Source organism: Aspergillus sclerotioniger (genome assembly GCF_003184525.1).
Source record: "Aspergillus sclerotioniger CBS 115572 chromosome Unknown BO94scaffold_11, whole genome shotgun sequence".
Classification (NCBI taxonomy): Eukaryota; Fungi; Ascomycota; class Eurotiomycetes; order Eurotiales; family Aspergillaceae; genus Aspergillus; species Aspergillus sclerotioniger.
Window position 1 is genome coordinate 53649 of NW_020291001.1, and position 12422 is coordinate 66070.

Sequence of the window (12422 nt, forward strand, 5' to 3'; positions counted from 1 at the left end):
TTGCGGTGACGGAAGATTCTCTAGATTGGCAGGACCCAAAAGAGCTCTATATATGCACGTGACCGTGACGCTATTTCCACGTGCGAGGGTCCAAGAAAGAACAATTTAGAGACCAATCCATCGCAGGCCCTCCGCCCTTCTCTTGTAGGATGATGGTGCATTACAACAGTGTAGGAGACAAGAAAAGCGTAGGTGGCACATTTCCCATTGACAAATACAACCAGATACGCCAAGGCCATGCTCGACTAGCCCGCCAAACGGAATTTCCTAGCGAACTAAGTACCTACTAAACCGCCCCAGGGTATCTCTCATAAACTCTTTCATTCTTTCGTAGATAATTTCAGGCGTCTCTGCCACCACGGCCGCGGCCGCGTCCCCGGCCTCGGCCACCACCACGACCTCGATCGCCCCGACCACCCTCACGCGGACCGCGGTTCCGGTTATTCGACTGGTTCTGCTGTTGCTCCTTCACCAGTTCTATGATCTCTTCGGGGATCCGTAGGTATTTGATCTGGAACGATTAGACAGGGGCCGGGTGATCCACGGCGACGCAAGCACAACTCACATTGTTTCCTCTGACATAGACCTCTGGTAGCCGAAAGAAACGGTCACCTTCGGGGCTAGTCTGAACAACTTCCTTGAGTATCAGGTTCATCCAGTTGTCGCAATTGGCGAGATGTCCGTTGAGGGTTTCTCCGTTCTTGAGTTCCACGAGCATGGGGTGGCCTTGCGCGGCTGTGAGGAGGCCCAGAGGTAACTGTTTATTCCCAAGTCAGTAATCGCAGTAGATAGGGTGAATTGTGTTAGGTGTCGGATCTGATTACCATTTTGCGATATATTGATCAATCTGGACTGTTCAAGGTTGTGGGCGGGCAGAAACACAAGGACGTAATCGACTCGTGAGAGTGGAAGACAGAGGATAAAATCGCCCTGTAGAGTCGCTAAATCTTCCAAAGCGAGAATAGGTGGTTTAAAGAGAAATCGAAACCGACTTGACGACGTCAGAGCGAATATGATCTCAAGCAGCTCCCCTCGAGCTTCCAGCGGCGGTGGTCGCAACATGGAGAGGGTCGGAAAAGGGTAGCTCCGAGATCCGGCCGGCGTGCTGGGGGCTTATCTGGACTCTCACCAATGGAGGTACATAACGTGCCCTACTCACAACAACTAGCAAGGATGGATGACTCCTAGTGTCAGCCAGGGTGTTAGTCCCCGTACCTCTCCGGCTCTTGAGAGGCCCGAGAGTCACGACGTTCTTTCAACTCTGTCCTGCCTTCAACAACCGATTTCTCCACTCCGTACAGCCTACAGATATAACTCTCACATAGTCTGATCAATCCACATGGTATACTGTTCTACCTCCCACCCATCACTACCAAGCCCAGCTGCACCCAACTCTCTCTATCAGATGTCTTCCAAGCCACGCCCATGTAGCTCTCACACCACCACGCACTGGCTAGCAAAGTTAGCACTATTATGTCTCACCACCAACCTCCTGGCAGCCGGTGCTCCCACTAATGGCAAGATGCGGAGACCTGCCATCTCAACTGCTGCCAGTCAGTCTATCCATTAATAATCAATCCTCTACAAGGTCTCAAATTCTAAAAAATTCCCATAGAAAAGAAAAATGTATCCGCGATCTCGCATTCAACCCTCAAAGTTCGCTGGCTCGCCGCTCTGATCAAGAAACTCTCAGCACTCACAATGCGAGATTACTTCATCAACCTCGCAGTGCTCGCTTGCATTATTGTTACATTTGCTTTAGCGTACAAGATCTGTAGCAAGACCATGCGTTGTCAGCGATGTCGGGTGGACAGAGCAGCACAGCGCGAGGAAAGACAAGCCCGTCGAGCCTACAAGGCCGCAGCGCGCCGACATAAATGGCGACAGTGGTGGGAGGGCAAGATCTGCCACAAATCCGAAACGATGCCTATGACCCCTCTCGCATATGATTTGCCTGACAGAGATCTGGAGCAAGGTCTGCAGTCCGATGCAGAGTCGTATGTCATCGAGCCTGTGAATCTGCAGACGGAGATTCAAGACTTCAGGCAGGCGCTTGAGTATGTTGGAGACTTGTTCCGAGAGAGCGTTACACATCCCTATGAAAACAAAGTGGGTGAGAAGACACGTTTGTATAAGATGGAGAGTGCGGGGTCCGATACGGCAGCGTCGTCGACGGTTGGGTTGGCGACCATTATGTCTACGGGATCGAGCAGCTTGAAGAGTCTGGACTGTAAGTCATCTGTGACGCTGGATACGTTGGATAGTATGGAGTCGCCGCCCCCCAGCTATCATTCGTGATTGGGCTGTGTAATAATAATAATGGTGCATGAGACTCGGGTGTATTGATATGGCTCATGGCGAAAGGCTGGTTCTGGTGGTTCATAATGCTTAATAATATTACATGGCGATTTTGTTGGATGGCTTGAATAAGAAAACATTAAATGCCATTGCTTCACACCTTTGGCCGCTTGGCTGTTGAGTCGTCCTCTTCTTCATCCTCCTCATCTTCTACTGTAAGCTTCCGCTTACCTCTGCCGCCGCTTGCTTCTCCCAGAACGGCAGTTGACTGTAACGGTGTAAGCTCACCCGACTCTTCCTCCTTAGCCAGCAGAGCCTCCTCGCGGGCGTTGAAAGCCTTAAGGAGAGCATCGTAGCCCTCCTCAACGTTCGTCACGGTCTCCTCTAGCTTCTGGATGCGGTCGCTCAGGTCCAATTGGATCAGTAGATCTCGATGGCGCTTGTAGAGACGCTGCTTGGTGAGCATGCGCCACCAGTAGTATCGGCGATCATTGGGATTTTCTGCGTTATGCTTCTTGATTAAAAGTCGAGACATGTTTGTTCCCCCGGAGAGGCGGTTTTGGAGAGGTATTTGACCGAGAAGATACATCTCCATAATATGGGAGAATTGGGTCGAGGCAATCTTGAATGACGAGCGAATGTCTTGTAGTAGCTTTGTGGGAATGAGCGCTGATGTAGGGACGCGCCGAGGGCGCTGCTTCTTGGAGGATTCCCCATAAGGATCCGGGTTAATGTCCACCTTGTGCTTGAGGAATTCCGGGCGCAAGATGTGGTAGTCCGCAGTGTCGCGGAGCGCATCAAAAGCCTCGTTTGGGTCTTCGACGGTCAGCTCGGTGATTGTTGGGTCACTGAAGCATGCAGCATGGATGGTGGTATAAAGGTGAGTGCCATGCCCCGAGCCCTGGTGAGGTGGGAGGATCAAAAATTGAGCAATTCGCAGTCGGGCCGGTAGCTGGGCAGGTCTAATTTCAGGTGCCGGAAATGTGTTACTCATCACCGTGGGCTTCTGTGTGGAATCCCTCTGATAAAACCACCACCGATAGGTAGTCGCATATCCGACTATGGAGTACTGTGAGGCCCTTGGTGATGAAGGTTTCACCTTTTCATAGCTTCAATCCCGTCAGCCATAGTAACAAGTAACACAAGAGGATGACATACACAAAGTAAACTGTCCATCTTTCGAGCGTCCAATCTGGATCATCCGTGATTATAGGCGTACCAGCTTCGATGAACAACGACACGAAGACCTGTGCGCGGTCCAATAGTCGTCGAACCTCGGGATCAGCAAGGGACCCGGCCCAGATCTCATATGTCCTCTCGCGAGTGATGTAGCTGTGAACGAGCTTGCCAGGTGGCACAAAATCCTTTGCATTCTGATCCTCCTGGACTGCCTTTTCATAGTCGGGGAGTACAACGAAAGCCTCTATAAAGATTTTTGCTCAGTTAGACCAATTGCAACTTGGAATGAATCTACTCCAATCTAGATCAGGATAGCTGCCAACCTTCGGGAACCCATGGCGTCAATGTCTTCAGCAAATCGACAGCAGCAGTATCCCCAACAGGCTTGAACTTCTCATCGTAAGAGATATGAATATGCGGGCGGAGGTCGTGGGCTGCAAACCGCAAGCGGATGATCAAGCCCTTATAACCGAATATCTGCTCGTCATCGCCAAAGATAGGATATGTGAATTGAGGGTGAAAGCTGTGGATCGTCTTGACTTTCTCTTCGCCGGGCTGGACGATCGTCAGCTGAACGGCATCGTTGGCGTCGCAAGTCCCTAGGTGAAGCCATTTCTGTCAGTTGGCCTGCAAGATGGAGCACGAGAGTAATGAAGTGAGGGAGTGTGGATATTTACAGTCGCCTTCGTTCATTGTGCCAGATGCAGAATCGAGGACCAGCTACTGGGGAGAGGGTAAGAGCTAAAGATGGATGAGTGAAGAGCGTAGTAGCTTTCATTGATCGCCTGAGAAGACGGCGCGTGTTGCTCCCGGAGCCTCGCGTTGCGCGGAGCTTGCTAGCTATAACCGCTTCGGGTTTAGCGGCTGGAGGGTCCCGACTATCTCCCCGGCAGTCAGAAGTACAGAGGAGACAAGTCCTCGGTCCTTCGCCAAACTGTGACTGAAGCTTCATTATGACCCCAGCCTTTAAACTGTCATGAGTATGATGTAGTCTCAGAAGCTCCGATCATCTTCAGGCCGACTCTGCCGACCTTTCGAAGACAGGCTAGCTGCAGACTAGCATCCCCAGATGACGTCCACGCAGGGAGCAACGAAATCAGATCCACATAACTAAATTACATGGTGTGTTGTAGGGATTGAAGCAGTGGCACACTAACTCTCAATGGCTATTACTAACTAGATAGTACTACGGGGTGTCGCTTCAAAACGAAGCCTCGGCTGCAGGTTATCGACCCAGAACATGGCGGGGCAAGAAAGTAAATGCCTGGCACCCCGCAATTTCCCATCACTGTTTCGATAGCCCCAGCTTTGTCAGGAATCAAATCAATCATCTATCCAGCTCCGTCTGAAGTGAATTCACGGCTTCACCAGCTCTACAAATTTTCAACTCTATACAAAATGTCTGCTTCCCGCCCACAGCGGATAGCCTTGATCGGTCTGGGAACCATTGGCATATCCATGGCAGCGCTTCACCTCTCTCGTGATAGCAACATAGTCGACGTATTCGACACCAGACCCGATTTCGAAGACTACATCTTTAAGATGCTACCGAATTATATGGGCCAGATTCCATCCCTTAGCTCCAAACAAAATCCTGACGCCCGACCATCAACGTCGCTGGTAACGTCGCTGGTTTCCTCCGGTCGTCTACGAATTCATTCGACTTTAGAAAGCGCATGTGCATCGGCCACCATTATCCAAGAGCAGGGACCAGAAAACGTTGATTGGAAGCAGTCTATTTGGGCCCAAGTAGAAGCGGTAGCCCCGCCCTCTGCGCATCTATGGACCAGCACGTCTGGGATTGCCGCTTCCACTCAACAACTCCAAATGCGTAACAAGACACGTTTACTAGTCGTTCATCCGTTTAATCCACCAAACATCATGCCTCTCTTAGAGATCGTACCCGCCCGAGGGACCTCTCCAGAGCGGGTGGAGTTTGCTCGCGAATACTTTTCTATTTCTGGCTCGAAGCATAGGCCAGTAGTCATTCGAAAAGAAATCCCTGGATTTGTGGGAAATCGACTCGCATTTGCGCTGCTACGGGAAGCTTGCTATCTGGTAAAAGAAGACGTGGTGGATGCGAAGGACCTGGACACAATTCTGATGGCTAGTCTTGGGCCACGATGGGCTGGGAATGGTGTCTTCGAGAGCTACCAGCAGGGAGGGGGTGAAGGTGGCATTCGGGCTTTCTTGGAGAAACTCGGTGAGACCATGCAAAATGTATGGGACGGTCAGGGGAGGGTAAATGTGCTGGGCGACGAAGGAACCGAATGGAAGGAAAAGGTGATTGCCCAAGTGGACGAGGCCTACGGAACTCTGTCCGCGGAGCAGATTCAAGAGAAAGAGGCACGGTTAAAGGATTTTGTACGGATTCAGACAAAGAAGTATACGCCCGAGGGACCGGAAGTATAGGCGGACATTGTTGTCTTTTTGGGACTGATATCTTCGGAGACCTAAATATTCTCAGCCTAGAAAGTCAACACAGCGGGAAGCAATCATTGACAGTGGTCGCGAACTCGGTGAGTGGAGAGAGAGCATACTGGGCATCTAGAAGAGCGTACGGAGTATAAGAAGCCATCATAAGACCGTATCCATCCCTGGGGCGGGAGTGGGTCCTCCCGTGCCTCGGGCTGGGGCGTGCCTTTCGCAATCAACCCGCCATAATCAGGGCCGCCGTCCACCTCCGCCACGTTTTCAGTTCTCTGCCTCCGACCGCCTTGGAAGACCTCTTTCCCGCCCACTCCCCGTCCCATCCCCTGTCTCTTCTGGTTCTCCTGAAGAATCTCGCCGTTCATTTCGCCCGAAACCTACGCAGACGGCATTGCCATTGCAGCAGGATCAGGGGCGCGTCGAGGATATTTGTTTTGAACTTGACATCATGATTGAAACCCTCTAGAGCACAGACGAAGCTCTGGGACGAGAAGCCGACCATGGAGGGACTCTTCACTTTGCTCGCATTGAGCGTTGTGATGGCTATAACGTGAGTTCAGGAGCCCACTGGAAGGTCTCTGCTACTTGATGCGAGTCGTCAAAGCTAATCGCTTTCCTTGCCGGGCCACACAGATCTTTTGTCGTCGGATCATTACCGCTCGCCTTCTCACTTTCCCCTTCCCAACTGCGATTGATCTCCTCCCTTGGCATGGGAGTGCTGGTTGGGACATCCTTGATAGTGATTATTCCGGAGGGGGTTGAGACTCTATATAGCGCAAACTCGCTGAGTCGCCGAAAAGAACTCAGTAGTCGGTCGACGACAGCGATCAATTGGCAACACCGGGAAATACCCGTCACCGATATCCTCGGCTCGAGGGAAGCACCGGAGTACTCAGACGCCGATGAGGCGTCTCATTCCATTTTATCCACCCTGTCATCCACGCCTGTCACGATACCTACAGTGTATTCGACCCCGGATGAACAGCCTAGACTACAAGGCCGCAAAGAGGAGGCATCGGATGATCAGGCGGACGAGAGCCACGATGAAGATAATTCGCCTCACGCTTGGATAGGAATTGCACTCATCAGTGGTTTCATATTGATGTACCTCATTGACAAACTGCCCGTTTTCGCATCTCCTGCCAAACAAGAACGAACCCCTTATCATATCTCGTTGGACAACTTGGGTTCCGGTTTGCGACGCAACTCGTCGCCATCACGGGAGGGGGGGTTGCTGGATGCCGGTAACATTCCTAGGAGGAGCCACAGCTTGGCAACTACCACTGGGCTTGTCATTCATGCTGCCGCCGATGGAATTGCCTTGGGTGCATCCAGCTCCGACACTGGCCTGAGCTTCATCATCTTCCTAGCCATCATGGTCCATAAGGCCCCGGCATCATTTGGGCTGACCTCGGTGCTACTTAAACAAGGCCTCTCCAGTCGTACGGCTAGAGCGCACTTGCTGATTTTCAGTCTGGCGGCCCCTGTCGGCGCTCTCATGACCTTTTTATTTGTGCAAATCATGGGTTCGGGATCAGGCAGTGATGATATTGGAAACCGGTGGCGGACGGGGGTGCTCCTCCTATTTTCTGCCGGCACCTTCTTGTAGGTTCTACACCACCCCATTCCCGCGCTATGAGCACGCTCTGACGTTTTTAGGTATGTTGCCATGCACACGATGCAGGAAAACAGCCCGAACTCATCTTCACGTGAGTCCCAAGCCAACGGTTACGGGGACCACAGAGAAACGCCGTCAGCATCTGACAAATCCATGAGGGATTTGATTGCTTCTGTCATCGGCATGGTTTTGCCGCTGTTCTTACAGATCGGCCATGCCCATTAACTCTGCCATATTGTTATTCGGCTTTGCACAATGTCTTTTTATTCTATCCTAACCTGATTTCTCTTTTCTCTAGCTCTTAAAGTCAATGAGCTGCATGCCGTTCTGAAAACGAACGATTTTGTTTGGACACATTGCGAAGATTGTCTTGTGTAATAGATTTTGGCAGTTGCTATTGGACGAATTCCCTCCCTGTGGCTTGAGGGTTAAGATATGCTGTGATCTGTGTTATATTCCCTGCTGGGTTATGCCTTTCTGTTTTCTTGTCAGTGTCAGCGCCGCCAGACGTCATGGCCATGATTGTGAAGCATTTGCACGGTGCGGTTGAACCCTGTATTTTTTTTATTGAGAAAGTCTCTTGATTATAATTGCATGTGCTTCTTTATTCACCTTGTGATCACATTTACGTAGGGGGTCAGACACAGGATATAAAAAGGCGCGGAAGGCCCAAAGGATTGTCTCTGCTCAGAGTTTTGACATCTCTCCCCGCAAAAAAGTTGCTTACTGGGCCGATGGTGATGAAACCATTCGGCAAGATTGAATCATCTCCGGAGTCTCCGATGATCCATGGTCGCACGACGCATGCCGCTCTCCTACCCGAGTATTCGGAATAACTATATCTTTGCTATCACAGCGGAACCGGGAAAGCTAAACCAAGGCAGGCTACACCACGCATCGGGAGACGTTGGCTTGCACCCAAACAAGGGCCATCTCCCCGCGAGAGTCGGACACATGCCTTGTTTTCCAACTGTAGGTGGGCTAGCTTCTTCGCCGTGATATGCTGGAGCTTCAAGTCGATCTGTTGGCCTCCTATGACGACAGAGTGGTGCTAACCAACCCTTACAGGCATCTTGTACCACTCAGCGGTAAGCGCTTTGATTCCGTGTGGGGGATAGCTAAGACCACGTCTCCCAAGTCCATCGACTTCCGACGACGACCGACGACGGTGAGGTGCGGGAGATCTGCAGGAGAGCCTAGAGAGGGATCCAACAGGACTGAGCAGGACAATCTCGAGAGTCCAGATTGGATAACCTCCAGATACTAAGGAGGCTGTGCGCAGGGACGGACGCGCTCTCCACAGGGGGCATCCATACCTACCTACCTACTACTAGGTACGCGTCTCCGACTTGTCTGCTACTGCTGCCGGTGCTTGTTGTTAGATCTTCGGTACAGAGTAGAGCGTACGATAGTAGGATTGATTTCCGATCCAAGGATCTATCGATCGATCTATCTCTGTACTTATCTATCTATTTACGAGGGTGGTTCTGACTAACGGCGCCTGGGGTGGATCGCCGGACGAGGCTGCTGCACTAATCAGGAGGCGAGCAGACCGCCCTCGGCGCTGCTTGGCGGCATTGGGGGGCTGCTGGATTGCTGGAAGGGTCCCGGGGGGCTGCACCTGACCCGTCACGACATCGCATGATCCAGACTGCCTTCGTTCGTCCTTCCTTCTCCGCCTGCGTTCTGGTCCAGCGGTTCGGGTTCTCAAGGCGCTTCTGCTTCTGGATGGCGTCGGGAAGCCCGCAATCCTGATTAGTGAATCCTACCACCCTTCTCCGTAGTACTCTGTACCGAGTACCACCAATTCCTTCCTTTCCTCCAAGTCTCCCTCCACCATCATCCTCGCCCCATTCCCGCGACATTATCCACCACCGTTTATATGACTCTAACTTTCCTCCTCCTACTCTCTTTTCCCGCCATTTCAAGTATTCAATAAATATTTCTTCCTTCCTTTCCTCCCTCCCTCCCACCCTCCCACGACACATCAAACCCCCCCCCCCCCCCAATTCCCTCTCTACTCTACCGCCAGCCTCTCGCCTTTCACCTCCCGGCGGAGATCGTCCACTTCCGTCTTATCTCTCGCTCGTCCCCTCCGCCTTCGTTTTGACTTTCTGTATCAGCAAACCCGTCCTCTCGTTTCCTCTCTTGCATCCTCCGTTTATGAGCGAGCCAGATTCTCGAGGGGTTTGCGTAGGGATATCTCGTTCACCGTGTGAAAGGCTAATCGGGTGGAATACGCAATCCCCTGGATGACACAGCCGCTTCTCACCGCGGCAATCTATGAGCACTCACAACCCAGCAGGCAACGGGATGAGTCCGCGCAGTCTTCCTGAGCAGCTGGCGACTGCGCCTTCTCGGTCGTCGGCAGCCAGAGACTCAGTCGCCTCGCTTTCCAGTACCCATTCCAGGTCACTATCCTCTTCCACCAAGGCCGGCACTCCTATTCCCCCCAGCCTTCTACCATCGGCGCCTGCATCGCCTCCCACGCCGGCTCCCAGTCCCACCCCTCATCAAAGACCTCCCACCTGGCAGACCGTGGAGGAGGAAGATGATGCCTTTTTGTTGAATGCCCGCATACATTTCACCTCGCTCTCCAATGCGAGGAAGCTGAAGTTCTTGGAAGGGATTCTTGGTTTATGTGATAGTCAGCATCTCAGCTTTGTTTCCAGTTATGTTAGCCCCCGCTTAAGGAAAGATCCGTTTCAGGTGTTTCCGAATGAGTTGTGTTTGAGGGTGAGTTGTTTTTCTCGTGCGTAGGTGGTCACCGCTCGAACAAGACTGACATCTGGTTATCATAGGTCTTGTCGTTCATCGACGACCCGAAGACATTGGCTAGAGCCTCCCAAGTATCTAGACGCTGGCGGGAACTACTGAACGACGATATCACGTGGAAGAACCTGTGCGAGAAGCATTCGTATGCGTCCCGGAGGATGTCGGAGGATGATCGGGATTTCGTCGACCCTTTCCATGGTCAACCTTTGCATGCTGTTTCCAGTACTCAGTCCTTGAGCGGGTTGCAAAGGAGGCCAAATGTGTCTAGCCTTCAATCTCGAGATGGCCTGGCTGAAGTTTCACGCTCTTTATCCGGAGATTGGCTCTCCATGTCGGGGTACCCGTCACGCAAGCGACGGGTCCGACCGTTATCTTACAGATTGCATTTCAAACAAAAGTATATGGTGGAATCCGCTTGGAATAAAGGCGGGCGCTTCAACCAGAGACACATTACTCCTGACCAGGGGGTTGTCACGAGCCTGCATCTAACTCCTAAATATATCGTGGTTGCGCTAGACAATGCCAAGATCCATGTGTACGATACCAACGGAGACAACCAGAGAACGCTCCAAGGCCATGTGATGGGTGTCTGGGCTATGGTTCCATGGGATGACATTCTTGTGAGTGGTGGGTGCGACCGAGAGGTCAGGGTCTGGAACATGGCCACTGGGTAAGCAAACCATGACGGTTTTCCAACCTAGATATCCTAGCTGACGGGCAAATGAAACCAGTGCCGGGATCTACCTCTTACGTGGCCACACGTCAACCGTGCGTTGCCTCAAGATGTCCGACAAAAATACGGCAATCTCGGGATCACGGGATACAACGCTGCGGATATGGGATCTAGCCACCGGCACTTGCAAGAATGTCCTTGTTGGGCATCAAGCTAGCGTGCGCTGCCTAGCCATCCACGGAGATCTTGTGGTCTCGGGAAGCTATGATACCACCGCACGCATTTGGAGCATCTCCGAGGGACGATGCCTACGAACGCTGTCTGGTCATTTCAGCCAAATCTATGCAATCGCCTTCGATGGCAGACGCATCGCAACAGGCAGCCTGGATACCAGCGTGCGGATCTGGGATCCGCACTCGGGTCAGTGCCATGCTATCTTGCAAGGCCATACCTCCCTAGTCGGGCAATTGCAAATGCGAGGTGACACTCTTGTAACTGGTGGCTCCGACGGCTCTGTTCGGGTTTGGTCGTTGACCAAGATGGCGCCCATTCATCGGCTGGCTGCTCATGACAACAGTGTTACCAGCTTACAGTTCGACAGCTCTAGAATAGTAAGCGGCGGCAGTGACGGTCGCGTAAAGGTATGGAGTCTACAGACTGGTCAACTGCTTCGAGAATTGTCCACCCCAGCGGAGGCTGTCTGGAGAGTTGCCTTCGAGGACGAGAAAGCTGTTATCATGGCAAGTAGACAAGGCCGCACAGTGATGGAGGTAAGGAACATCATCATCCTCTCAGCCCTAGTTCTAACCCCAGACTGACTCGAATGGTGCCCCGCAGGTTTGGACTTTCTCCCCACCACCCGAAGAAGATGGCGACGATACGGTGATAGTGGAGAGCGCTTCCAGCACACCTGGACTCCATCCTACGAATAATGATAACCGCCATAGAGAACGCTTCTCGGATCCCCCACCAAGTCTGCCTCTCAGTAATGACGATGACCAAGCCATGCTGGATGCTCCTCTACCTTGACCAAGGGAAACGACCGTCTGCAATGATGAGCACGTCTCTCTTTCCTTATTTACGAATCCAAGCGTTACCGTCTATATACCTCTTTTTTTAGCGCCTGATTTCAACGGCTCGGCGGATCCAAGTGATCGCAAATCGGGCGCGGTCAACGCTGCCAGGTCATCGAACATCAGCATTCGCATTCTGGGTGTTGGGTCTGAGTATTTCTTTCCAACGTTGTCATTCTCGAACCTTGGGGAAACGCGGAGTGGAGTTAAAAAATGGCAAATCGCAGGCTACCGATGCGTTATACCTGCAGGAGTATCAGGGGAATCGTGTTGACTCATGAAGGGTTTACCTGTTTTGTTTTCGAGGGCTAGATGATACCCGCCTCGGGGGATGATGTATTTACCATTTACACAAGATTTGGTCTTTCTATTGTTG

The 12422-nt window shown here is 52.0% G+C and overlaps 6 protein-coding genes across 6 annotated transcripts; 4 read left to right on the forward strand and 2 right to left on the reverse strand.

Moving 5' to 3' along the window:
• Positions 1 to 27: 27 nt before the first annotated feature.
• On the reverse strand, positions 28 to 1249 carry BO94DRAFT_534130 (U6 snRNA-associated Sm-like protein LSm4). The gene is made up of 3 exons (XM_025611471.1): positions 825 to 1249; positions 566 to 757; positions 28 to 511 (listed from the first exon to the last, which is right to left on the reverse strand). Exons 1-3 carry the CDS (start codon positions 825 to 827, stop codon positions 341 to 343), a joined length of 366 nt encoding a protein of 121 aa, XP_025468281.1. The 5' UTR covers positions 828 to 1249; the 3' UTR covers positions 28 to 340.
• Positions 1250 to 1266: 17 nt separating this feature from the next.
• Positions 1267 to 2458, forward strand: BO94DRAFT_534131 (uncharacterized protein). Its single transcript, XM_025611472.1, has 2 exons — positions 1267 to 1554; positions 1616 to 2458. Exons 1-2 carry the CDS (start codon positions 1515 to 1517, stop codon positions 2296 to 2298), a joined length of 723 nt encoding a protein of 240 aa, XP_025468282.1. The 5' UTR covers positions 1267 to 1514; the 3' UTR covers positions 2299 to 2458.
• Positions 2329 to 4264, reverse strand: hat1 (histone acetyltransferase catalytic subunit HAT1). Its single transcript, XM_025609896.1, has 4 exons — positions 4155 to 4264; positions 3801 to 4076; positions 3457 to 3721; positions 2329 to 3407 (listed from the first exon to the last, which is right to left on the reverse strand). Exons 1-4 carry the CDS (start codon positions 4168 to 4170, stop codon positions 2453 to 2455), a joined length of 1512 nt encoding a protein of 503 aa, XP_025468283.1. The 5' UTR covers positions 4171 to 4264; the 3' UTR covers positions 2329 to 2452.
• Positions 4265 to 4875: 611 nt separating this feature from the next.
• BO94DRAFT_464259 (3-hydroxyacyl-CoA dehyrogenase) lies at positions 4876 to 5889 on the forward strand (the record flags this gene model as incomplete). Its single annotated transcript, XM_025608055.1, has 1 exon — positions 4876 to 5889. The coding sequence occupies one exon, from the start codon at positions 4876 to 4878 to the stop codon at positions 5887 to 5889; it is 1014 nt and encodes a 337-aa protein (XP_025468284.1).
• A 259-nt stretch (positions 5890 to 6148) lies between these two features.
• Positions 6149 to 8216, forward strand: BO94DRAFT_33401 (Mn(2+) transporter ATX2). Its single transcript, XM_025607001.1, has 3 exons — positions 6149 to 6457; positions 6541 to 7512; positions 7567 to 8216. The coding sequence occupies exons 1-3, from the start codon at positions 6408 to 6410 to the stop codon at positions 7748 to 7750; spliced, it is 1206 nt and encodes a 401-aa protein (XP_025468285.1). The 5' UTR covers positions 6149 to 6407; the 3' UTR covers positions 7751 to 8216.
• A 1445-nt stretch (positions 8217 to 9661) lies between these two features.
• On the forward strand, positions 9662 to 12190 carry BO94DRAFT_33404 (F-box/WD repeat-containing protein). The gene is made up of 4 exons (XM_025607002.1): positions 9662 to 10261; positions 10327 to 10970; positions 11032 to 11743; positions 11811 to 12190. Exons 1-4 carry the CDS (start codon positions 9809 to 9811, stop codon positions 12000 to 12002), a joined length of 2001 nt encoding a protein of 666 aa, XP_025468286.1. The 5' UTR covers positions 9662 to 9808; the 3' UTR covers positions 12003 to 12190.
• Positions 12191 to 12422: the final 232 nt, after the last annotated feature.